The following is a 26,952-nucleotide window of genomic DNA, read 5'->3' as shown; positions in this document are numbered from 1 at the left end:
CTAGCATATGACATAACATGACATAGTCACACAGTATTTACAAACAAGTTATGAGACTACTTTTATGCTTAAAATATTAAATGTATATAATTTAACTTAAAAGCAAATTTGATGCAAAATGAAGCTGAAGCTTGTTGTGACCTGAAAAATGATAAATATGATTGATTGACACACCAATTGTTGCTCTCACTGTAACAAGCCATCAGAAACAATGTCTTTTTATATTTATTCCTAAGTACGAACAGCCTTTATATCAGAATCAGAATACTTTATGGAAGGAAATTATGTTTATCTATATATCACAGTGAGGCATTATGCACAGGAACACCTACATTTGCTGGAGTGTCTTGGCTCCTTATTGGTTGAAAATGCGGTGATGAAGCACAATGTGTGACAAAGAAAAGGCAGACAAATGAATTCTTGATAATGAATCTGAGCAAAGCCCGGGCCTGGTCAAACCCAACGATGACAATCCTCTAAGAAGCTTTCTGTAGCACAAATGTAGATCAAGTTTTTGTCACAAGATGAACAAAAAAGGCTGATACTAGCGTTAGCATTGCTTTACTCAGAACACTTTTCCCAGCTGAGTATGGTTCTGAACTTAACAGTGGCTCATGAATCGCTGCACAGAATATGCACATTTTTGGTAGGAATGTACATTATTGCATGATGTGAAAACATTGATTGTTGTAATATTTCATTATTGGCAGAGACCGTGTTAAGAGCCTAACCTGATACAAGCCAGGAGGACCCCAAGCTTTACTTCAGTTCTTGCTGACTGTTGTTTGACTGTTTTAACAGCCAAACAGATGTTTTTGCCACCATGAGGATTATTTGACGCACCGTTTGTAAAGTGAAACATGTTGAAGTTAACGGCAACATTTTTCCACATTTAGCTCAAAACCTTACAAAAACATGTCTTTTTTGAGTCATTTTTTTACAACATTTAGTAAAATAATTCTAAGTTTTTATATTTAAAAAACAGTTTTAATGTTAAATCTAAAATAATTAAAATAAATAAAAGCTTTATGAAAACCTCCGGTGCAAAAGTGTGCTGGTAGGGGTCAGATTTTGGTATTACCAGTATTTTGCTAAATGTTGTAAAGAATGACTTGAAAAAAACATTTTCTGTACGGTTTTGAGCTACATGTGAAAAAATGTTGCAGTTAATTTCAGCATGTTTCACTCTACAAACGGTGCCCATGAGGATTAACAATGAGGTCTGATATCAATGTTGTGTTTAGTGAACACTGAGAAATGCGCATAGAAAATAGTGAGAATAAGATAAGATAAGACTTTATTGATCCCACAACGGGGACATTTTTGCGTCACCTCAGCTCAGGTACAGATATATGAAGGAAATACAAAAATACAATTAAGTACAATCAATGAAAAAAAGTAAGATACACTATATACAATGGTAGCACACACAGTATGTGATTATGGATATAGTTGGAAATATGGAAGACATAAACTATATAGCTTGGAAGGTCATGGAGGGTCCATTATGCATGAAGTGGTGACCGTGGATGTTCACAGTGTCCAGTGACTCATGACATCGTGATTGAGGAGTTATAGAGCCTAACTGCTGTTGGGATGAATGATCTGTAAAAGCGCTCCTTCCTGCAGCTTCCTGTGTTTCAGTCTCTGACTAAAGGAGCTGCTCAGCCCACTCACAAACTCATGCAGTGGGTGATGTGGGTTGTTCATGATGGATGTCAGCTTTACTAACATCCTCCCCTCACCAACCACCTCCACAGACTCCAGGGGGCATCCCAGCACGGAGCCAGACCTCCGCACCAATTTGTCAATGCTGCTCCTGTCCCTGTCCGTGCATCCACTCCCCCAGCAGGCCACTGCATAGAAAAGGGCAGATGCTACCACAGTGTCATAGAAGGTCCTTAACAGAGTCCTGCAGACTCCGAAGGACCTCAGTCTCCTCAGCAGGTGGAGTCGACTCTGGCCCTTCTTATACAGGACGTCTGTATTTGTAGTCCAGTCCAGTTTATTGTTGAGGTGAACACCCAGGTACTTATAAGAGTCCACTATCTCAATGTCTTTCCCTTGGATGTTCACCGGTGTTGCAGGGGGTGACTTCCTCCTGAAGTCTATGATCATCTCCTTTGTCTTGCTGGTGTTGATTTGGAGTACGTTGGTCTCACACCAACCAACAAAGTCACTGATGACCCCCCTGTATTCCTGATCATTCCCGTCTGATACGCATCCAATGATGGCTGTATCATCTGAGAACTTCTGTAGATGGCAATCGTCCGAATTATAACAGAAGTCTGAACAGGAAAGGTGAGAGAACCGTGCCCTGTGGCGCCCCCGTGCTGCAGATTACCGCCTCGGACACACAGTCATGGAGCCTCACATACTGTGGTCTGTTGGTAAGGTAGTCGATGGTCCATGCAGTCAGCTGTTTGCCTACTCCGGCTCCCTCCAGCTTCCCTCTCAGTAGTGTGGGTTGGATGGTGTTGAACCAAGATGGCGCCGCGTATGGTCGCCCTGGTGCTTCAGTGCGTTACAGAACCTGAATGCTCGGAAAGCTCCCGGCCCAGACGGCGTGTCTCCTGCCACCCTCAGACACTGTGCAAACGAGCTGGCCCCAGTGTTTTCTGGCATTTTCAACTCATCACTGCAGGCATGTCATGTGCCTGCCTGCTTCCTCTACCATAATCCCTGTCCCCAAGAAACCTAGGATCACTGGACTAAATGACTACAGACCCGTGGCTCTGACATCTGTGGTCATGAAGTCTTTTGAGCGCCTAGTTCTCTCCCATCTCAGGACCCTCACGGCCCCCCTCCTGGACCCCCTGCAGTTTGCATATAGAGCCAACAGGTCTGTAGACGACGCCATCAACATGGCCCTACACTTCATCCTGCAGCATCTGGACTCCCCAGGAACCTACGCCAGGATCCTGTTTGTGGACTTCAGCTCTGCCTTCAACACCATCCTTCCAGACCATCTCCGAGACAAGCTTTCCCAGATGAATGTGCCTGATCCCATCTGCCGGTGGATCACTGACTTCCTGACGGACAGGAAGCAGCACGTGAGGCTGGGGAAGAATGTCTCGGACTCCCGGACCATCAGCACCGGCTCCCCTCAGGGCTGTGTTCTTTCTCCTCTGCTCTTCTCCCTGTACACCAACTGCTGCACCTCCACCCACCAGTCTGTCAAGCTAATCAAGTTTGCAGATGACACCACCGTTATTGGACTCATCTCTGACGGGGACGAGTCTGCCTACAGGAGGGAGGTTGAACGTCTGGTGTCCTGGTGCAGCCACAACAACCTGGTGCTGAATGCCCAGAAGACAGTGGAGATTATTGTGGACTTCAGGAAGCACACAGCCCCACTCCCCCCCATCATCCTGACTGACACCCCCATCACCTCTGTGGACTCATTCCGCTTCCTGGGTACCACCATCACCCAGGACCTGAAGTGGGAGCCCACCATCACCTCCGTCATTAAGAAAGCCCAGCAGAGGATGTACTTCCTGAGGCAGCTGAAGAAATTCAACCTGCCAACATGGACGATGACGCAATTCTACACTGCAATCATCGAGTCCATCCTCACCTCCTCCATCACCGTGTGGTACGCTGGAGCCACTATCAGGGACAAACAGAGACTGCAGCGTGTTGTGCGCTCTGCTGAGAAGGTGATTGGCTGCAGACTCCCATCTCTGCAGGACCTGTACACCTCCAGGACATTGCGGCGTGCAGCTCGGATCTCAGCTGACCCTTCTCACCCTGGACACAGTCTGTTTGACCTGCTCCCCTCAGGCAGGAGGCTCCGGTCCATTCGCACCAGAACCTCTCGCCATAAGAACAGTTTCTTCCCCTCTGCTGTTGGACACATGAACAATAACCGTATGACTGTTCCCACCACTAACACATGACCCTACGCTGTGTTCACTGCATCATTCCATGTTTGGCACTGATCACCACCTGCACTCATGTATATATCTTTCAACGTAGCACTCTTAATTCTTATTCTCATGTATATATCTCATGTATATCTCATGCACATATCTTTCTACGTAGCACTTTTAATTCTTATCCCTACTTTTATTTTTTCATGTCTATTTAAGTGCTATTTATGACACTATGTTTGCACTGAAGCACCGCAGCAATTTCCTAATGTTGTAAACCTGCTCAACATTTGGCAATAAACCCCTTTCTGATTCTGATTCTGATTCTGAAAGCACTGGAGAAGTCAAAAAACATGATCCTCACAGTGCTCCCCGCCTGCTCTAAGTGAGAGAGGGATCGGTGTACCAGGTAGATGACAGCGTCATCCACCCCAATTCCAGAACGGTAGGCGAACTGCAGGGGGTCCAACACTGAGCCCACCAGTGGCTGAAGGTGGTGCAGGATGAGCCTTTCCATGGTCTTCATCAGATGAGAAGTCAAGGCAACAGGCCTGAAGTGGTTGGGCTCCCTGGGGTGTGCGATTTGTGGCACCGGAACCACACAAGAAGTCTTCCACAGTTCAGGAACCCTCTCCAGGCTCAGGCTCAGGTTGAAGATGTACAGGGCCACCTGACAGAGCTGGTCTGCACAGTCCCTGAGCAGTCTGGAGCAGATTCCATCCGGACCTGCTGCCTTCCTTGCCTTCGTCCTCTTGAGCTGATTTCTCACCTGATCAGCTGTGAAGCAGATGTGAGGCTGGGCTGGAGTGGGGGGTGGGGCTCGCTTTGTTGTGGATAGATGTGTGGATAGGGGTGAAGCAGGGTTGTGTTGAGAGGAGAGCTCAGGTGACAATGGCATTGCACCCGGAGGGGGGCGGCAAATGGAGGGGGGGTTAATGGAACCTGGGGGGTGGGAGAGGTGATAAGTGGGCCATTGTCAAATCTGTTAAAAAACAGATTCAAGTCGTTAGCCCACCCCCGGCCAGCAGACTCTGTGGCTCCTCCATTGTCCTGGAAATGTCCAGAGATTTGTTTCATGTTCCTCACATTTACTGTCTTTGTCCTGTGAACTGACCTTAGTCAAATAAGCACTGTGATGATCACATAATCTACACAAAGAAAATGTATGTTATCATAAATAATCTTATTTTAGCGAACAGGAAATAGAGCTGTGTGTGTGTGTGTGATGTTTGCCAGCAGATCTGCCACCTTTGTCTGTGTGAAACAGAAAGCTCAGCTCTCATTGATCAAGCACTCTAAGTCATGGCAGCTGAGAAATCGTCAGACTGACAGCATGGCTGCAGATTGCTTTGACTGCCTCTTTAGCATTTCACAGATTTAAGTCCAATGGAAAACTGATACCTACTATCAGCAATCAATACAGCAGGACCCCCTCAGCACTACTGTGTCTCGCAGCTGCTCACCACTTTGGGTTTTGATGTCGATGCAGAAACACACTAATCATTTCATACCACCAAACCAATCACACACTGGATTTCCTCTCAGTGGTGAAACTTTGGCTTGACTTACATTTTCAGGCTCTTAGCTTGAACAACCATTCTCAGATCTTTCCTTAAAACCATTCAAGCTCCGCCTTTACAGGTTCTTTAAAGTCAGAAAACGCATCTTCGGTACCTTATGTAGCAACAGATAAGGCTTGCAGCAGCCAGCACACACAAAGGGATGCAGAACTGGATGTGCTGTCAGGTAACTTAATGAAGTTGTTAATTCTTTCACTGAGTCACTTGTTTGTCAATGTGCCCTGGCCAAGGGCAAAGCAGTTTTGCAGTATTAGCATTCATCTCTTTGGCCTTTTCATGAATAAATCAGGCTGTTAAAATTGCCACATTTACATCTCATTTTACAGGAGCACAGAAAGACGCTATAACTGCCGATAGCTAGCTTTGCAAGGCTCTTTTCTCTTTGGAGTATCTGTTATCACAGATCCAGGTGTCAGAGGTTTTAGATTTATTTCTTCGTTTATCATGATGCAGAGTACAACATCAAAAACACTGTAACACCTTACAACAGAACTTCAACGCACTGACAACAGGGTTTACAAAACGATTGTACCAGTGCATGTTCTTCCCAAGTCAGCACAGAATACATTTGAGCAGTGCTGATTATCTGAAACACCTCACTGGCATGTGCACTGGGAACAGCCTGGAGCTGGGGGAGGGTTACAGTGGTGTCTGACCAGCTAGTAACTGAGAACTCAGAGGTTCAGTACAGATCTCATAGCAATGCCTATGCTACCCACATACTGTCTGTAGGTGGGACTGCCACCAACCAAACCGACCTCCTCTAACACCTGTAGCCAGATCTGCTTCCACGTCTGTATCTTATGTTCATTTGTAACACATGCAGATTCTAGGTTTGATCAATTCTATTACCATGAGGTGATCGCTTTCATCAGACACAAACAGGCTATGGGATGCATCAGTAACACACAGCAGCAGTGCTCATCACACTGAACCGAACCAGCTCCAGCTAATCTCAAACCACAGCTCGACAACTACATCTGCACAGATCCTCACTGAGCTGTTAGTCAAAATACTCTTGATACAGAATGGCTAGCTAACAGGGGTCAATCTTTCTTTGTCCTGGAACTCTCTACATCCCCAATCTGTTCCATAGTTCTTCAATCCTCCTGTTGCTGGACATTCATGCAAGCCACATGAATCATGCAGATGCATTGATGTCACAATAACCTCCTGTCGCCTGCAGCTATTAAACACTAAAAGCTAAAGAGTGTGAGAAGTACAGGTCCACGTGGAAGTTTCTCTCTATGTGACGCTTCACTTTCCAGAAGTGAGGGAAAAACATTTGTGATGTGTGTGTGTAACGTGCATACAGGATGAAAACTGTGGATGATTCTCCACCACAGTACAAAAACCACCTGTGCCAGAACGTGAGGGGCTTGCAGTAGGGTCCATGCTGCATGTCATCATGTGTTAAACAGCAGTGTGTTATCGTACTCTCACATGCCTGTAGAGGAGAAATGGCAGCCAAATGTGCTGCAGCCAGCATTGACTGTAGCCAGGCAAGACATGGAGCCCAGGCTTACACAGTGTCCATACAGGGCACTTTATTCATACACAACATTAAACATGACAAAAAACCCAACAAACAAAACCAACTAACAAAAATTGCTCTAAGCTACAGCTACAAGGCCTCCTGCAACGTAAAGGCACACAGCCCTTTGTGTCGTTCTTCAATCAGTGTCAAACCAACGGGTGTTAAGACCAAGTGATCCTTGAATTTAATAAAAGATGTCAAGAAACAGTTTTGGAAAATGCGAGTCCATCACATCACAGGTTACCAAGTCTAATCCTGTAACCGCGAATTGGATGGATGATGACTTTTGAGTTTAGTTTTGGTTTCTTTACTTCTCTGCAGTGGACGGATGCATCAGTGAGGGTGATGAGCTAGAGTACCGGGCTGTGGTTGGCTGCTGTGTCATGTGGTACAAGCAGAATCATCTATAGTTCAACGTGACAAATACCAAAGATTTGATTGTGGACATTAGGAGGACGCCTGTTTCAGTCGAGGGGGGCGATGTGGAGGAGTATTAATACCTTAGAGTACACTTTGACAGTAAACTGGACTGACCACTGCCCTCTACAGGAAGGCCCAGACTCGTCTCTATTTTTGGAGGCGTCTGAGATCTTTGAACATCTGTCGGACGATGCTCAGGATTGTCTATAATTTATTTCAGTTTGTTACTGCTCTTATTGTCTTGGAGCGATTGTAACCACACATTTTCTTAGGGATTAATGAAATATTCTGATTCAACAAAGGAAAAAAATAATCACAAATTTGTACATCGTGCACAGATAAATGTGTGTCAGCATCCCTGGTGTCGGTTTACACAGTTACTCTCATACTAAACTGACCTGTATGTGTGTTTTTCTGTATTAATGCATAACATCAATTTTTCTTTTTGTTTCTATGAAAAGTTTTCCAGTGAATAACTGAACAAATCTTATTTTTGATTTTCTTATTTTGCTGTAATAACGTACCTTACAACATAAAGCGACTGTTGTTGTGATTTGCTTCTCTATAAATAAAGTTGCATTGAATTGAATTAGTAACTTTGACTTCGTTTTGCAAAGAAAAATTTTTTACTCAGCATTTTTTGGAAGCCAGTCAAGTCCTTCAGGGAATGCAGTGATTGACTTGATGTGGTGATTTGGATTGAGGCCTGCGCCACCAGAAAAAGGCAGAGATCTGAAATATTTAATAATAATTTAAAAACTCTTTAAAAAACTATTGGCTCTGGTGGCTGCTGATGTTGATATTTTTTAAGCACTGCATTTTTATGTTACTATCATGACATTAAAAAAAACCCAACTCTCCCTAATTGTCTTAACTAAAGCCTTAAATATTAGAGCTCTCCTGCCTTAAAATACTCCCCACATAGCAGATTAAAAATAGGCTATACTTAAGACCCAAACCTGTCCTTAATCTGTAAAGCCTCAAGGATCATCAAGAGGAAAAGGGAGGCAGGTAATCCAGTAATATATGCATAGAAATGACCTGTGGCATTCCCCATAAAGATAGGGCAGTAAAGGTCAAATAGCCTCCAAACTGCACTAGAGTTTAATTAAAAAGACAGAAGTGCATTTTGAATTAGAATTTTGTAGTGGACGGGCACATTCACTGTTCAGTGAAAAGGTGAGCTGAGCCTGTACCTGCCCATAAGCCATAGCACCATCTTTCTATTCCTTTAATGTCAATATAGACCATTTTATTAAGACCATAAAGGTCAGTCTGGAAGGACAGAGGATATCAAATAAATGGGATGAGAGTAAAAACCACATAAGCTACCACTGGCAACTTAGTTCAACTGAGCTTGAGTCGTGTCAGAAGGTAGAGCAGCTGACAGTCTGGTGTCGATGACAAGAGTGGAACCCAGTTTCAGACACATGAATGGCTTCCCGGTTCTCATCTACATATGTTCCCCCAGTTCTACAAGCTGTTCGTTCTCGTGCCCCACCCTCCCTGCCTGCCAGGCCCGGGAACCGCTGCCAGCCCCCTTCGATGCCTTCCCCAGACCGCAGCTCGGTTCATGTTGAAACCTTTCACCTTCATCTACTAAAACGCCTTCAAACCTAAAATGAGGACGTGGAAGCTTCTTCAGCTCTAAGAGCAACTGGTGGACAGTCCCAGATTTGAAGCCCTATGGGAGTGTCCCTAAGTGGGTCTTGGACCCCCTATTGACCCTCTACCTAATCACATGAGCCAAGGTGTGAAACTGGGTGTGGGTCACAATAAGCCAGGGTTTCAGGTGAGCTCATTGTGAAACCTGGCCCCACCCTATCATGTGATTTCCTGAGGTCAGATGGCCCAGGATGCGAGTGGGCGTTAAGGCGTCTGGGAAGACAGTTGGTGTTGTAAGCCCCGCCTCTGTTCAAAGATGGTCGCTCACAGTGGACATAGATGCTTCTTTCACTCCTCTCTCAAACCATCTGTCTTCTCTGTCCAACATGTGAACATTGGCATCCTCAAAGAGTGACCTTTGACCTTTAGATACAGATGGACTGCTGAGTCTTGTCCTGTGGAGGTGGCTCTTCTGTGTTGTGCGTTTGTGAAGTGGCCGTTTGGTCTCTCCGATGTAGAGGTCTGGGATACACCACATTGTTAAGTTTGTGTTTTGGAGTTTTGTCTTTGGGATGAACCAGTTTCTGAGCGTGTTGCTGGGTCTGAAGTAAACTGGGATGTCGTGCTTGGAGAAAACTCTCCTGAGTTTCTCTGGGGTAAGCCCAACTAGGATGACTGCATGTTTCAGAGGGAACCTGATTACTCCAAGTTTGTGTTCCAGAGGGTGGTGGGAGTGAAGGAGGAGGTACTGGTCCCTGTGTGTGTGGGCTTCAGGTAAACTTCAATGTTGAGGTTTGACATCCATGTTTGTGTCTGTAGATATAGAATATTTAGGACGTAGGACAAACCATACAATACTGTATAAGGCTCAGCCACCTATTTATTCCATACTTATTCTATACTTGGAAACAAGTGCAGCAATGTATTGAAACATACAGTGTACAAGAAAAACACAGTATTTCCAATTCACTGCCAGTTCCACCATTACCACTTTATTCTCCAATCCAGACTTGACCCTTTCTCAAGGTTTCTTGTAATTAATTAAGGTACTACTCAGGATTATTTCTCCAGGCTTCTTGAAGGACTTTCCAAAGCCTGGTCCAGGGCTTTCCATTAAACTGGTACTTGGTGCCACATGACCGCAGCAGTCATGTGTTGCACAGCTGTGCGCTACAAAGACTCAAAGTCCAAACATCTTTGCCTCCACTTCCTCTTTATTGTTCAGTGGACATGAATTGCAATTCCTCTCCCGGTTGAACATCACTTACACAACACTTCATTTTTTCACTAGTGGCATTCCTGCGACAGAGAATGTGGTCAAAGGCCATTCCCCTGTTTCCTCAGTGGGCACCTGAATATACTAACCTTTCCAATATAAACGCAGTAGTTCATAAATGGCTCTCATAAGTTGATCCTACACTGCTTCAGTAATGTGGGGTCTGGGCTCAGGGGTGCCCATGTCTAACCCATTTCCTGTTTTTCTACCCAGGTATGCTTTGACCTCACTGGCAGTTGTAACGCTGGACCCATTAAGCATAGACAGGACGCGGACGTGATGACAGCACTACTTTATTTTCGAATGTGATCACACTGTGGTTTTTGTTGTCACTGGGACACAGACACTCCTGTTCCGCTCTCACGTCTCTGCCCCTCTGACTGTCACTGTGAACATATTAAGAGACATAATCACACTCATGTCCCAGCACACCTGTTCACCCCGCCCCTGCGCCGCCCCGAGCTCACTGCGTCACCCCTCTGCAGCCGGCCAGAGACCACACCCACGCCACAGCAGTATGTTTGGGATCACTGTCATCCTGAAAAACGAAGCCGCTGTCAATCAATCCCCCACACTACTGTCTGCAGTGCCGAACCACGACGTGGCCTCCACCGTGTTTTACAGATGGCTTTGCACGGGTGGGGTGGCTGTAGCAGGTCATTTCCTCATTGGAAGGTTGGTAGTTCGATCCCTGGCTGCAGCCCAAATATCCTCGGGCAAGACACAAACTCAAAGCTGCACTCTGATACGTCCATCAGAGTGTGACTGTAGACAATAGAGCTTGTGTGAATGTGTGACTAAGGCAAGTTGTGCGCTTTGAATGCTCAGAGTAGCAAAGTGCTGTATAGGAACCAGTCGCATTCACACACTCACTGTCGCATCTCAATCCCGACCTCTTTTCATCTATTGAACCAGAAATGTAAAATCTGCATCTATCACTCCATAAGAACTGTCGCCACTGATTTCCAGTCCAGTTCTTGCACAGTTTGAAACACCTCAGCCTTTTCTTCTTGTTTCTGACAAACAGTAGAAGCGACGACTGCAGGGCGAGATACAGCTCTCAATTATTTGCTTGGTTTTTTCCCCCTTTTTCTTAACGACATGACGCTCAGATGCTGTTAATGTGCTATAAATGTCGAGCATAGTTAAGGAAACCAGTGCATATTTACTAGGGGTGCAACGATACTCGTATCGATATTGAACCGTTCGATACAGTGCTTTCGGTTCGGTACGCATATGTATCGAACAATACAACATTTGTAATTTATTTTATCAACTTTCCTTCTGACGATGCTGTCTGTGTTGAGCGCTCAGTGGATCTGCGTTCGACTACTCCGCCTAGGCTGCACTGTCCAGCGCAGATCCAGTGAGCGCAGGGCAAGCTAGCAAGACAGAAGCTAAGCCCGTTGCAACATGGCAAATTGAACCTCCCCCACCCTCATTCAGATCTGACCTTTGGAACTATTTTGGTCTTCATGTGACGTATGACCCTGAAGGTAAGCGCGTCATGGACTAAAGTAAAACAGTATGTTGGATGTGCCACGCAATGCTCAATTACATGGGTGGGAACTAGTGTGTTAGCGCAGTTAGCTCGTTAACGTGTTGACACCGTCCAGCCCCACGCACGGGGCGATCCGCGGTAGCTCGTTAACGGAGATTTGCCGTGTTGTGGCGTTAACGTCATTTCAGATTAACGCTGACAGCACTAGTGGGAACACAATGAATATGACTGCACATTTACTCCGACATCATCCTAGTGCAAAGACAAGTGGAAGCAGACAAAAACAACAAGCACGCATGCTACAAACTTTACCCGAGTCGTTTAGACAGCCGTTAGCACAGGATTCTCCTTATGGGGACCTGATATGTTTAATATGCTGCTGAGAATATAGCCCAGAAGAAGCGTATAGTAGAGCTTTTATTTTGGAAAGAGCCATTTCTCTGTAATAAACTCTCTTTTCCAAAGATGAGGGATTCCTCAATCAGTTAGATTTAGTTTTTTATCCCTTTGTTGTTTCAGCAACATTAAATATTAAAAACTGTACTTTTGAGTTAAAATATATATTTATAATTTGAATAAATGACAAATTAAAAAAGCATGAACATTTTTTTGTATCGAAAAAATATCGAACCGTGACACCAAAGTATCGAACCGAACCGTGAATTTTGCGTATCGTAGCACCCCTAATATTTACTACACATTTGTCATATTTGGTTCCTAATTACTTTTTTGCATTTGGGCCACTTAAGGCTTACATCCAGCTTGTCCAGGGCAGAAGGCCATCAGTGCCGACTCACTGCAACATGTGGCCTACATCCACATGCTCACATTAAGAAGGGAGACAGAATGGATGTTGATGGAGCCATGAATCAGTGGAGTTGGTCTAAAAAGACTGAATATTTCAGAATGTCGATTACGACCTTCAATTATTCACTTGAATATCCTGTTCTTTAAAAAACAAGTAATCACACACTAAACTGCTTGTTACATTATTATTATAAATGTAATGATGGAAACAATTTGATCCGAATGAGATTTAAAATACATGAATGTTAGAGGCGAGAGGCTTTTCTATTCGCCGTCTGCCCGCCCCTGCAGATAAAGCTTGACTTGATGTCACAGTCAGGCCTGACACTGATATGGAAACTGACAATGCGTCATGAGCCAGATAAAAGCATGATGCATTTTTCATTTGTATTTACACACAGGGTTACACAGTGACTGTGGAGTAGAAAGTTGATCTCAGTGAGGAGAAAACGTGAACGATTAAACTGACCCATCATGTACATGGAGGCTTATCCCTCACTGATAGCCAGCTTTTCCAAACATTAATAAATCCAGCAGTGTTGATGGTGCTGTGCATTTGCTGGCAGTTACAATCTTACTAAAACCACTGTAGAGGAAAATTGAAGTTGGATTAAAAAATGAATGAACAGATAGATAAATGAGTGTTTTCCTGGTGCTGCCTTTAAAACGGATGCCTACAATTTACAGTTTTCCATTAACAGATGCCCAATCGCCTTTCCACTCCTGCATCCAACCTTGGACTCCTCACATTAGCACCGACACGCACGCCACAGTCTTCCTTTTCTGCACATTTTTAAACTCACATGTGTCAGTCTGTCTGCTCTCCATCCTCCGAGCTTTCATCCCTCTGTACTGTGGAAATCAAATATCAGCATAAACAGTGTTGTCATGCTATTACCAGTATCACCAGTGTAAGCTCTGGTTTCACAGGGGTCATAAAATAATCTTGTTGTATTTTCCCACATTCAGAGAGAGAGTGAAGCACAAAGATCATAGCTTTGACTGTGTTTGCATTTGTGCTGATTCTTCAGGTTTCCCCTGGTGTGTTTATTATTGTTGTTTTTAGTTTTTATTGCAGGTGTTGTGCTGGAGGATTACTATTTCTCTGCTGGTGGGACTACATCGTTCTGGGTTCCAGACGCCTGAAGAATTCTATTAACCTTGATTATGTCAGGCCTAATAACGTGTCACCCTGCTAAATAGAGTGGGGTTCACGTGGAGAAGGATGTGGGTGCATCATGCACTCGACAAAGCCAGCGGATTATAGAAATCTTCTTGTGATGTTGCTAACCTGAGTGGACAGATTGAGATAAACTAAATAAGTAGAAATAAAATAGTTAAGGTTGGTGTGTGTGTGTGTGTGTGATAGTGCAGTCACTGATTGCCCTGGGTGTGGCGGGCCCTGGGTGTGGCGGGCCCTGGGTGTGGCGGGCCCTGGGTGTGGCGGGCCCTGGGTCTCTTTGTTGGATGGTGGATGCTGCAGTTTGCTATATTTGCCATTCATTAATCCAAAGGCAGGGACCTCACATGACACTAGACATCCAATCAATTCAGTCACCTTGAACTTTGAAGATGAAAGAGTAACTAATCTCATTCTTCGCCGTCATTCCTGCTCCAAAATACTCCCCCCGTGTTACAGTCTGGATTGCTGTTGATCACAAACCGTTCACATCAAGTCAGTCAAGGACTTTTGTTCTCTGACAGATGACAGAAGCCGGCACTTGTCGGCAGGACTGGTCCTCAGCTTGAACAGTATTGTGTTTGAGCATCTTTCAATGCCAGTCTTGATCCGCAGTGAGCTCTTGTGCTCCCAGTAATCCCCGTAACCTGTCTTTGCTTTTCTTAGAAAATATAAAGGAATCTTTAAGTAAACTAAGTAAGGAATTAAAAAAAATTCCCATGTTGTTGCAGTATATTAATGACTAACCTCGTAATGTGGATGGATTATCTCAGTTGTTCTCCTGACTGAAGTTTGGTCCGTTTACAGCATCCTGCCATCATTCTAACCCTCAAACAGAAGACTTGCATAACATACATGTCCTACCTGCCACGGAGAACTTGTAGTAATGAGAATCGATCTGATCTTCATGTTACTCAGGGCTACCCTCCCGACACTGTTCGTGACTTGGGTATTATTCCAGTCTTGATGTACTCGTTTATAAAAACTGTCTCTTGACATTCTTAACAAACTACTTCTGACCTTTTATATAAATGCAGAGACAGAACGAATAAACCTCACTCTGTACCACCTACAGCTCTGTAAGGACCATCGGAGGTAATGTCCATGAAAATGGGAATTTATTAAGGTTGCTCCAGTTATTAATTGGAGATCTGATACTAGAGGCAGAGCCTGCTTGGCTTGTGCTGCTAAACTCGCTGTTGCTCCTCGACTTGACCAACAATCTTCTTTGTTCCTCACTTTTTGTGCTTTGCTGGAATTCAGCTTGAAAGAGCAAAGTTTATATTTCAATGATATTATATATAATATTTAAATAAACAGGAGGTTTGTCCTGTTTGCTCATTGAACTCAGTTACTGCACTGTTCACATAGTCGCCCGCCCGAGTGTCGAGTTTAACCCTCAAAGGTTGATCGTCATCACAAGGCAGGCGGCGTTTTAAAAGTGATAACTCAGGAACGAGGCAGATGTTTGAAACTGATACCACAGCTGTATCTACTGAAACTCTGACAAGTTTCAATCTCAATGACCTCAAGGTCAGAGGTCAAGTTCACACTTTGTCATGTTATTATTCCAGAATGAATTAAATTGATCTTCAAACACAGTACAGTGGTGCTGTGATTAGCACTGTTGTCTCACAGGAGGTCACAGATCCACCAGGCCGGGGCTTCCTGTGTGGGTTCTCTCCGGGTGCTATGGCTTCCTCCCACAGCAGGGCTACGTTAGTGTAAGTGTCAATGTGAGTGTGAATGTCTGTGCTTGTTAGCCCTGTGACAGACTGGCGACCTGTCCATACCCTCTCCTCCTGTGACAGCTGGGCTTCCCTGTAACCTCAACCCTTCACACAAAAACTCATCATGACAAAGTTTAAAAAGAAAAAAGTTTGCTTGAAATTCTTGTGAATTCTGTTAAATTCAGAACGATGAGTCTGACGGAGCTGCAGCACGGCTCTGTGGACAGAGGAGAACCTTCTGGAAGGGCAAACAGCACAACACCAATCAGGCCTGTGTGGGGGAACCCACTCCTAAGTAAAAGCCACGTGACACCTGGAGTTTTCCAAAAGGCCCCCAAAGGACCAGAAACCAAATCAACTGATTCTGGAATAAGACCATAAACTGACAAGAATACCGTCCGGATGGAAATGACGCCTCTGCATGATCACAAGCATCAATAACTCCACACACTGGTACGAAGAATGTCCCGAACAGTAACAGCACAGTAACACTAACAATCAGTACACGAGTATTGTTACTAACATGATGGTTGATTCATTTGTGCTGGCTAAGGGTGAAACTCACCGAAAGGACACGAGAAAGATTTGAAAAAAACGTTAGTGTGTCCTCGTTTTTATGATCGACGGTTGAATGCATTTAAGTAACGTACATGTTTTGTACTTGAGTATATCTCACTACTTCATACACCACTCCACTGCATGTCACATGGAAATGTACTTTAGTCTACTGCAGCTTTTAGCTTAAGCTTTAATGTTTTTAAAAGATGAAACCAGTGGCTCCACCTAACCTGAAGCTGTGGTTTGGGTAATATTTCACTTATCAAAGTGGACACGAAACACTCCACATATTCAGGGTCATTCACATCACGGAGCCCTGCTCTAAAAACTGTCATAGATTTAACTCCATCCATCTGCTTCTGCTTCTCCTTTTCAGGGTCGCGAGGGCGCTGGAGCCTATCCCAGCTGTCGCAGGGCGAGAGGCGGGGTCCACCCTGGACAGGTCGCCAGTCTGTCGCAGGACCAACACACAGAGACAGACAACCATTCACACCTATGGGCAATTTAGTATCTGCATGCGCTTATATAAATGTAACTTAAAGTTATTTAAAGTAATCAAAAAACAACATTTACATTGTACTGTGTTAACAAGTGTTTTAGGCATAAATACTCTGAGTACAGTCGAGGCAGCTCCTGTGTTTTTTCCTTCATCACATTCTGAGTTACTTTTAATAAGTAAGAAATGTATTACACACACTTTTCATGTGGTTGTTTTTCTGTGAGCTGCATTGTTTACACTGAACAGCTGATGGCACTGAATATACCTCTGTGACTGGACTGAACCAAACCTGCTGTCCTGAATGATCTACAGAGGAAACAGCTGAGAGCTGGAACTAAAGAGCAAAAGGGAGGAAATATGAACAGTCTCATCCTGGGCAATCAGACGTCTTTCAGCAATAAGGTGGGAATGCTACTCAAGACCACGAGGGAATTCCAGGAGTGCAGTCTGTCAGTTGTCCCAGTAGAAACCACAGAGCACTGAACCTGCTGTAGAGTCATTGTGTATCACAGCAGGCTGAGCAAAGGCTGTAACTAAGGAGTTTTCAGGGTCATGTGATCCACAAGTTTTAAGTGTAATGTTAAAAGTAGAAACTCTAGAAGCACGGGACTCGATGTGGACACAAAGGTAGAGTGGGAAAAATAATACAGTGAGTTCAAACTAGTTTGACGGTGAGAACGCTGTCGAGAACATGTTTCCTGTTGGAGCTGCTGGTCGAATCTGAAGAGGGGGACGAGTCCAACGTTTTGGAGCCCAAACAGAAACAAAGGATCCTACAGGAGGAAGAAAAGTCGAGCTGAACAGCAGGTTTATTAGAAATGATCGATGGAAGATGGAAGACAACTACAATGTCTGTGTCTATCGTGGGACAGGATGTTGCCCACTGCTATCAGGGAAGACGATTTGAATTTAAAGAAACTAAAATACTTTTTAAACTTTTGTTTCAATTACGAATAATAATTGAGTCCGATTTGACTAATCAATAGTGCTTTTCATAACACACTGTATAGCACACACACATGTGCATCTGCATATATCTGTGTGTGTCTATACACGCACCAGGCACTTATTATTATTATTATTAGTAGTAGTAGTAGTAGTACTGGTCGTATTAACTGCAATAACAAAATAATTCCCAATTCGGGTTTAATAAAGTACATCTCATCTTACTCTCTCCTCTGGTCTGTTACTTTGCAACATCTAGCAGGGCAACACAGCAGACACACACACACTCGTTACTGTGTGCTGAATGCAACAAACATGACGCAGTGCAAAAATGCGTGTTGTATGTAATCGAAGGGAATCGTTGGGTTAATCGAAGTTGTTGCAAGATGGCGCCGGTGTGCATGGCTGGCCGTCTTCGACTCCGTCTGCGCCTCGGCGTTGTACTCCTTGTGTCTTTATCTTTGGCACTTTGTTCTCTAGGTGATTGTACGCTAATAACCTATGATAGAAACACGCTCCTGAATCTTCGTTTCTCCTGTTTTCAACGACCGAACTGTCTTGGGACCGCGGGTGATGCCATTCCCCTGATGCCCGTCTCTCCCACTCATCTGACCGATTTACCTCTTCCCATGCCCCGCAGGATACGTCCCAGGAGACGGGGTAGAAGGAGTGGTGTCCGTGTCCGCTTCAAGGCTTATATCAGAGCCATGGCTACGGATTACCCCCCTACTAGCTGTGAATTTTCTCGTTTCATCCACCATCTTGGTAGCCGCTTTGCGGCTAAACTGCTCAACCACCGTTGGATATGTCCCGTTGGCCCTCAGTCCTATCCTGCCTGCCCAGTGGCCCTCCACTCTGCTCGTTCTTGGATATCACTGCCTGGCCGTGGTGTTCAACAAAACAACCTCAGTACCCTCAAACGAGCTACTACTAAGGACAGGACTCCTCGGACTCGGATGGCCTTATTTAATGTTAGGTCTCTTTCTAATAAGGCCTTCCTCTTAAATGATTTTTTTCTCTCCTCGGGTCTGGATGTTTTATTTTTGACTGAGACATGGACCTCTCCGGGTGAGTTCATCCCCTTCTCTGAACTTCTCCCTTCTGACTGTGCCTTTTTTAGCTCACCGAGGCTTACTGGTAGAGGTGGTGGCTTAGCCTCGGTTTTTAGAAATAAACTTGAGGCACGGCTGCTACCCTCCCCAACCTATTCTAGCTTTGAAGCTCAGCTATTGGAATTGACTGGCCCTCGAACTACTCTGTGTGTCGTGGCTTATCGTCCGCCTAAATATCATAAGATGTTCATTTCTGAATTTGCTGATTTTTTGGGTTCTATTCTTTTTAAATATGATTCTGTAGTTATTTCTGGTGACTTCAATATTCATGTTTGTTGTATGGATGACCACCTGTCTAAAGATTTTTCTGCACTGACTGACTCTTTTAATCTTACCCAGTGGGTAAATGAACCTACTCATGTTAAGGATCACACCCTTGATCTGGTTTTTTCATTTAACGTGGATATATGCATTAAGGAAATTAGAAATACTGGACTTTCTGATCATTCCCCGGTCATCTTTGACGTTGACCTGGGTATCACTGACCCTTACTTGGAGGTTCCTCTCCATCCTACTCGGACTATTAACGCCGATACTGTGGTCAACTTCTCTACATCTTTTGTTAATTCTTCATTTAATATGTCGGACTGTTTTATCCCACACACACTTGAGAATTTTACCAATACTTTTTTAACTACATGTTCCTCGATTCTTAACACTGTTGCACCTATCAAACACAAACGCCCCAGAACCTACTCGCAATGCTGGTTAAACGACTCTGTCCGTGTTCTACGGCGTTTGTGCAGGCGCGATGAGAGGAGGTGGAGGAATGATAGACTCCAGTCATCATATGACATTTTACGTATTAGCCGCTCGAAATTCCAATCTGCTGCCAGAATGGCTAAAGCAGCCTTCTTCGCTAAGATTATTACTTCTAATGGTGACAATCCTCGCATTCTATTTAAAATTTTTAACTCAGTGGTGAATCCTCGTCCCTCTATGCCACTCTCGTGCTCCCCAGGTCTCTGTGAAAAATTTTCAAACTACTTTCTAGATAAAGTTTTATCTCTTAGATCTACGCTTCCTTTGGTGGCTGACAGTATGTCTAATCCTGACTGTTCTGCTGCCTTACATCAATTTGAATTAATTTCACTTCCCACTCTGAAGCGTATAACTGAGAAACTAAACAATACTAATTGTGTACATGATGTTCTTCCATCTCGTATAGTCAAGGATTGTTTTAATGTAATTGGACCCTGTCTATTGTCTATATTGAACCTCTCCTTGCTTTCTGGTTATGTACCTTCAGTTCTTAAACATGCTTTTATTCAACCCGTTTTAAAGAAAAATAACCTGGATCATAGTGATTTTGCCAACTATAGACCGATTTCCAAGCTTCCTTTCTTGGCTAAAATCCTTGAGAAGGTGGTTCTACTTCAACTGCAGACCTACCTGGACGAGAATAATATAAATGATAAATTCCAATCAGCCTTTAAACAACATCATAGCACTGAATCAGCGCTGCTTCGTGTTTTTAATGATCTTTTACTTATGGCTGATAATGGTCGTCCTTCTGTTTTAGTTCTATTGGATCTTTCATCTGCATTTGATATGGTTGACCATAACATCCTAGTCGCAAGATTAGAGCACTCTGTTGGCATAAAGGGCACTGCCTTGGACTGGTTCAAATCTTACCTCTCCAATCGGCTTTCTTCGGTACATCTGGCCTCATCTTCCTCTTCCCCTGTACCTGTTTGCTGTGGTGTCCCCCAGGGTTCTGTGTTAGGCCCGACCCTCTTCTCACTGTATATGCTTCCTTTAAGCGCTATCTTTGAGAAATACCACATTGCTTTTCACTATTATGCGGATGACATCCAGATTTATTTTGAGTTACATGACGATCTCGCTTTATCTTTAAATAACTTTCGTGAGTGCATGAGTGAGGTCAAGAAATGGCTGTTGGCAAATACTCTTATTCTCAATGAAAAAAAGACTGAAATCATGATTTTTGGCAGTAATGCCCTTCGCGCCAAACTTCAAGATGCCTTTGGCTTTCTTACTAGTTCTTTCTCTGATACTGTCAGGAATCTGGGTGTCTTGTTTGACAGCTCCTTTAAACTTGATAAACAGGTGTCTGCTGTTGTCAGATCTAGTTTTTATCAGCTTCGTCTCATCTCCAGGGCCAGACACTATATCCCGTATAATGACTTAGAAAAGCTCATTCATGCTTTTGTAACGTCAAGACTAGATTACTGTAACTCACTCTATTCTGGTCTCCATGTTACCCTTCTACATAGATTACAGACAGTTCAGAATGCTGCGGCACGTATTCTAACTAAAACCAAGAAGTTTGACCATATTACTCCGGTTCTTGCTGAGCTGCATTGGCTGCCTATCAAATACCGTATTCAATTTAAAATTTTGCTGCTTACTTTTAAAATTATCAATAATACTGCACCAACCTATCTTAAGGAACTTTTAAACCCTTATGTCCCTGCCAGGGCTTTAAGGTCATCCTCGCAGTTATTGTTAGTTCAGCCCAGATCTCGGTTGAAATCTAGAGGCGATCGATCGTTTGCCTTTGCTGCACCTGAGTTATGGAACAGCCTCCCGATTGGCATTCGGGAGTCTGATTCTATTTTTTCTTTTAAAGCACGCCTTAAAACTTATCTTTTTGAACTTGCCTTTTCTACCCGTTAAATGCTGACTGTTAACTGCGACCTATTGCATTAACTTTTTACTATTCCTTCATTCCTGGTGTTCTCTATCATGCGGCACTGGGTCTGCTATAATCTATGTGCTGCAGTCCATTTTATTAGTGCCTTTCTACTGTGAACATTGCCTGCTGTTCTTATTATATTTGATATTAATGCTCTTAACTGTATTATTTTATTGTTTTTTTTGTAAAGCACTTTGGTATGCCTAAGGCTTTTAATGTGCTCTATAAATAAAGGTTGTTGTTGTTGTTGTTGTTGTTGTTGTATCACTTTTCAGAGTTTGATTTTGTAAAATTGTAGCAGAGCAGGAAAAGCAGAGTTTTACAGAACATTGGCCAACGACAGCATCCAAACATGAACTCTTACAGCAGGCATAGATCTTACAGTCCCATCCAGCTGTCACCCACTCTCACTGCAAAGATGAAAACAATCTCTCCATTCATAATTCATCTGACCAAACAGGTTTTATCAGTGGTCGACACTCAGCCAATAATACACACAGACTAATTAATGTAACAGATTACTGCTTCATCAGCAAATTAGGAGCCATGGCTGTGTCTTTAGATGCAGAGAAAGCTTTTGAACAGGTAAACTGGGAGTTTTCATTAGAATCTGCACAAATTTGGATGGTTCAGTCTTCATACATTGAATCTAAATGCAGTGTTAGGATAAATGATCTTACTTCCCAAACCTTCAATGTCAGGAGGGCCACCAGACGGGGCTGCACACTTCCCTCCTCACTTTTGGGTGTTTGTATGGAAAAACGTAGATGTTAAAGAAATTCAAAATGAAACTACAGACCATAAGATAAGCCTGCATGCTGACAATGTGCTGCTTTTCCTTTGGAACAAATAAACTTGTCTTCTTAAAACGATCACACTGATAAGTTCTCATCAGTATCAGAATACTCTGTTAGCTGGAGTAAATCAACCGGTGTGATCACCTCCACCACCCCACTGCAGCTGGGTAACATTACAAATTTATGTATACATTTTTCCACCAGCTATTGTTATGATCCAATGTTGTCAGTGTTTGTTTATGTGACTCCTCCCACCAGAGGATGGCTGTGGGTTTTTCCCCTTCTTCTCTTAGGAGGTGGACACCTGGGCGGAGTCTCTTCCTGTCCTGGGATTGGATAATTGGTTGATCACCTCCAGTATTTAACTACCGGATGACAGCCACCTGGCCCCCCCTCTCTACTAGCCTCCACATCCAACAAAGAGCCTGTGTTTTGAGTCATTGTGTCTTTGCCCATTGATGTGCAAGTATAACTGTGTGTGTGTGTGTGTGTGTGTGTGTGTGTGTGTGTGTGTGTGTGTGTGTGTGTTGTTAGTATCTTAATTTTGTAAATAGCTGTAATAGATTTGTAAAGCAGCAATTGTGTATTTTGTTCCCCTTGTATATATCCTTCACTGCAGCAGCCTGGTAGGCGTGAGGAGCCATTTTTGTTGATTGAGTTTTCTCCTGTTTGTCATTTAGAAACTTTGGTAAATGAATTGTCTTGTTTTTCATTTGTGTAGGAAAGCATAGGGACCATCAGGGAGTTCTGTTTGTTATTTTTAACACTGCTCACTGCTGAAGCAAATAAATGGCTGCTTAGCACTTTAAAAGATACTGTTTGTTTTCTTGCTTTGGTGGAGTGGGAGTGGGCCAATTTCTTGTTGCGTTCAATACACGCCCAGACAAAGAACGTAACACTATTGAACTATATTCCTCTACTAAATATGGCAGAAGATGATATCACAGGTTAAATCAACTAAATGTTCTGTCATGGCATGAGAAGTGAATACAACATTTTCAAAATCTGGAATGAACAACAGCAGGTTTGTTGAATAGCAGCTGTCCACACGTGTATCCCAGCCTCAGCCAAACTGTGCATCGTAGCCAAAGCTAACATGGAAACAAATACATCACACATACAGTCCTCACTGCCCTATGCCCAGTTTGTATATTACTCAGTGGTTGGACGAGTGTATTTCTCTCTGGTCCGCACTGATCACTTCCATCACGTGGCTGGTGGTGCTCAGCTGCAGCCCCAGCTCCCCGTGTCTCTTGCTGGGGGTCTGCGTAAGTCTAGCAGCCTCCTGGGGGCCTGGGATCTGTTCTGGGGGATTCTCCTTTTTCTATTTCTTTGCTTATTGTTCAGTCTGGTGTTCGCCCCCCGACTGATGCAGCATAACATCCACAAGACAATATGAATAATAAAGTAAATAAATAAAACAAAAACGTTAACAAGAGGAGCCTACAGCGAGGCTACGGTGCTCCTCCCGGGAGAGCAAATATGTTTGACACAACAAAGGATTCAGACCATAATTCTGCTTGGACAGGACAAAAACCCCAAACCAAAACGCTGCATAAGGAACAATCCGTTTACTATTATTAATAAATTTGTCCATAGCTGTCAAACTGGCCGAGGATGTGAGAACATGATCACAGTGCAGCATACTGCAGCCACTTCTCTGCAAACAAAACCCGCTAACATCAGGTTTTGTGGGACGTGATGCTGATTCGGTCCGGGCATGCTCTCTCAGGTGTTAAACTCTAACACTACTGAGGACAACACCCACAACATGCTCATTTTACCCCTGTGATGCTATGACAGCATGAACTCTGCTACAGCTTCCATGAACGGTTTATTGTCAGTCCCAAAAGTTGAATCTGTTCATCTGAAACCAGCACCGCTGATTAACAATGACCATTGATCAGTGTGGCTGTTGATCAATGGTCATGATAATTTCCGTATTAATGACCATGAAACTGACGTTGCGGCTCACCGTTAGTCAGAGGTGCTGCTTTCAGTCATTATGCAAATGTGCCGTTTATAAACCTGCATCAGCTGAGACTGAAGTCTCATTCAGTCGACTTTGATGGAAGAGCTGCAAAGAAGAAACGTAACGCTGTCAGAAACCTTCATGTCTTCATATCCTACTCGAACTCCATTAAAACATTTAGCTAAAACAGAAGAGTGACCTCATCACAGCGCTAAGCATCGATGTGAAATGACAAAACTTTCATTCTCACAAATCCAAAAATTAAACAATTTCACAAACCGCATGCAGATTAAACTTCAAGGTTGTAATGGCGGCTCGCCATAAACTACAAGCTGATTTAACATGAACGTAACTTCAAAAACAACAGCAGCTGTTTCCTGACATCAGCCCACAGGAGGCCACGACAACACAGAAAGGATCGAACTTAAAGTGTTTCAGTATCTTCAGAATCGTCTTTGTGATGACGTAAAGTCAGAAATGGATATATTTGAAATTTTAATAATAATAATAGTTACATTCTTTAAAAAGATTTTAATTGGAAATAATTCATTTTTATTGGCTCCAGCCACCCACGACCCTGATGGATAATTAATGTTTGATTTATTCAAAAGCTTCTAACAAAGATGATTGTTAGAAGGGAAACACTTACTGTTGCTAATGTTTACTGCATTACAGTGGATGAAAAAACAATTCATTGCAGTGTTAAAATAAATAAATAATTAAAACCTTGTCTGTAAAATTAAAAAATGATTAGTTCCAGATTTTATTCCCATTTAAAGAAGTTAAATGATCCAGTGTTTTATTATCAGTTATACTTACAAATATACCAACGATTGTGTTTCTATACAGGAGCACAGAAACACTCGATTTCTGCCAAATAAAATCTTCTATTTCTATTTGTACGTATCGAAACTACAGTCTGTTCCAGTGAATATGCAGACCACGTGAACACACTTGGTTACACAGTACTACTGAAACGCACACACTGATAAATAGATAAAATATTACACAAAAAGAGAGCATGAATCGTTTGGTCATAATGAAATGTTGCTGTGCACCAATTAGGTTCGAGAGATAATGAATTACTGTGACGAGGTTTATTGTTTCCGGTGCTTTGACTCTTTGTGACTGTTGTTACAGAATCACTAACTTATTTATTTTCTGCTGTTTTTGTACTTATCACACACGTGCCCACAGAGACAGAGTCTGAAAATGAAAATAAAATATTCACATTTTTAGATACAAACGAATAAGTTTCCTTTTTAAAATTTAGTAACAACAGTTCTTATGTTGCAGTTGCCGTCACAGTAGTAAAATACTCCACCATGTCCCAGTTTGTAGGCGAGAGAAGCTATAAAGGACGTGTCACTGCTAATGTGAAATAACGTTTCTATTTATGGGTCGGACTGCGCGGAAAATCAAGTAAAAGTTCTTCAGGCACTTTATTACCTTTTAACTTTATTAATCATGATAATGTTTCAATATCAGAGTTGCTGCCATTTCCAATAAAATCATCACATTTCAGCGAGTAGATACATTAATATTGTAACATCATGCTGTCAGTCTTTTTTTAAAGAATTATGTACATAACTGACCCTTGTTATTCCGATACACCGATGCAGTTACTACCTGGAACCAATTTAGGAAGATTGGCTCACACTCCTGTGATGGTTACTAGTGCCTGTTTAAAAAGATTATATATGAAACAAAATACTAAGAAGATAAAAATAAAATACACATTGAAAATACAATCGAACATTTAACACTTGGTGTGCTGCGTTCGCTTACTGCCAAAACGTCAGCGGTCTCTCTTACCGTAGGTAGTCTCTTCGACACAGGATGAGATTGGCTTTGGTGTACAGAGTGGATCCCACCTCGCCCAGTCTGCAATCACAGCAGGCACACTTGAGGCAGTCCTCGTGCCAGTACTTATCGAGAGCCTTCAGCAGGTAGCGGTCCTTGATCTTCCGGTTACAGCCGGCACAGCCTTTAGGCTTGGTGTCCGGCTGGACGGAAAGCATTTGTATACCTGGGAGAAGCACAAACAAAGCTTTAAAATCATCGAGCAGGTAAACACATGAAGGATCACAGAACGATTAAATGAAAAAAAATCAAAACCTGGATAAACAGAGAACTAGACCTCAAGTTACATACATGTAATGCACTGTTTAAAATCATGGCAATTAAGAACATTGACAAGAAAAGTGAAATAAGACATAAAATCAGGGATAATGTGCTTTGATTTTAATGCAGCCCTCAGTCTTACACTGTCGTGTTTGTACAGTCAGTGTTATCACAAAATGCTCAGAGTTACAGATTTGTTTTTTAATTGGGAACTGTGATGACATTTACTACATGTATGTATGTTGTAGGTATGTGTGTGTGGTGTTTTCCTTTATTTGGGAATATTTACAATAAGAGCTCCGTAGTGTAGTGGTTTACAGATCGGCCCCGTCCAGAGAAGACATAAATACCTTTGGGCTTTTGCACCTGTTGTAAGAAAAATCTGGTAAATCAAACATGCAAAGCTGCTGTGAATCAGGGAGCAGTTCAAAGTAGATCCAGAATGAGGTTTAGTGCAAAGACTGCAGCAGCTTCCATAAAGGTGTTACAGTAAAGACGAGCTGTGCAACATTTATAATTCAGACTGAAACAACAGTTTCCCTGATTAGCACATCAGTCAGAGCAGGATGTGGTGCATTGTTTGATTAAAGAAACACTTCTTACAGGAACCCGACACTTTTCTGACCTTAGCACACATGTTTGCCTTACATTTGATTATGTCCAGGCAGAGCAGCTTTTACACAACCATGAATGAAAACACTGAGTTTCAGTGCATGCCCACACAGACCCCACGCCACAGTTTCCCAGCTCTTTTGCACCTTAGTCTTTGGGGGTGTGG

At 43.1% G+C, this 26,952-nt stretch overlaps 1 protein-coding gene across 3 annotated transcripts in view; it reads right to left on the bottom strand.

Annotated features, from left to right (window-relative positions):
* The window catches only part of lmo3 (LIM domain only 3), a 54,736-nt gene that overhangs the window by 23,952 nt on the left and 3,832 nt on the right, over positions 1-26,952 (bottom strand). For all 3 annotated transcript variants that reach the window (XM_004573076.2, XM_076875809.1, XM_004573075.2), the window contains exon 2: positions 25,866-26,079. In XM_004573076.2, coding sequence (XP_004573133.1) covers positions 25,866-26,071 — 206 coding nt within the window. In that variant the 5' untranslated portion in view covers positions 26,072-26,079. The remainder of the gene's footprint in view (positions 1-25,865; positions 26,080-26,952) is intronic.

The sequence above is a fragment of the Maylandia zebra genome, linkage group LG17, assembly GCF_041146795.1.
Source record: "Maylandia zebra isolate NMK-2024a linkage group LG17, Mzebra_GT3a, whole genome shotgun sequence".
Taxonomy (NCBI): Eukaryota; Metazoa; Chordata; class Actinopteri; order Cichliformes; family Cichlidae; genus Maylandia; species Maylandia zebra.
The sequence above is the reverse complement of the archived record's forward strand: the minus strand, read 5'-3'. Positions and strand labels throughout refer to the sequence as shown.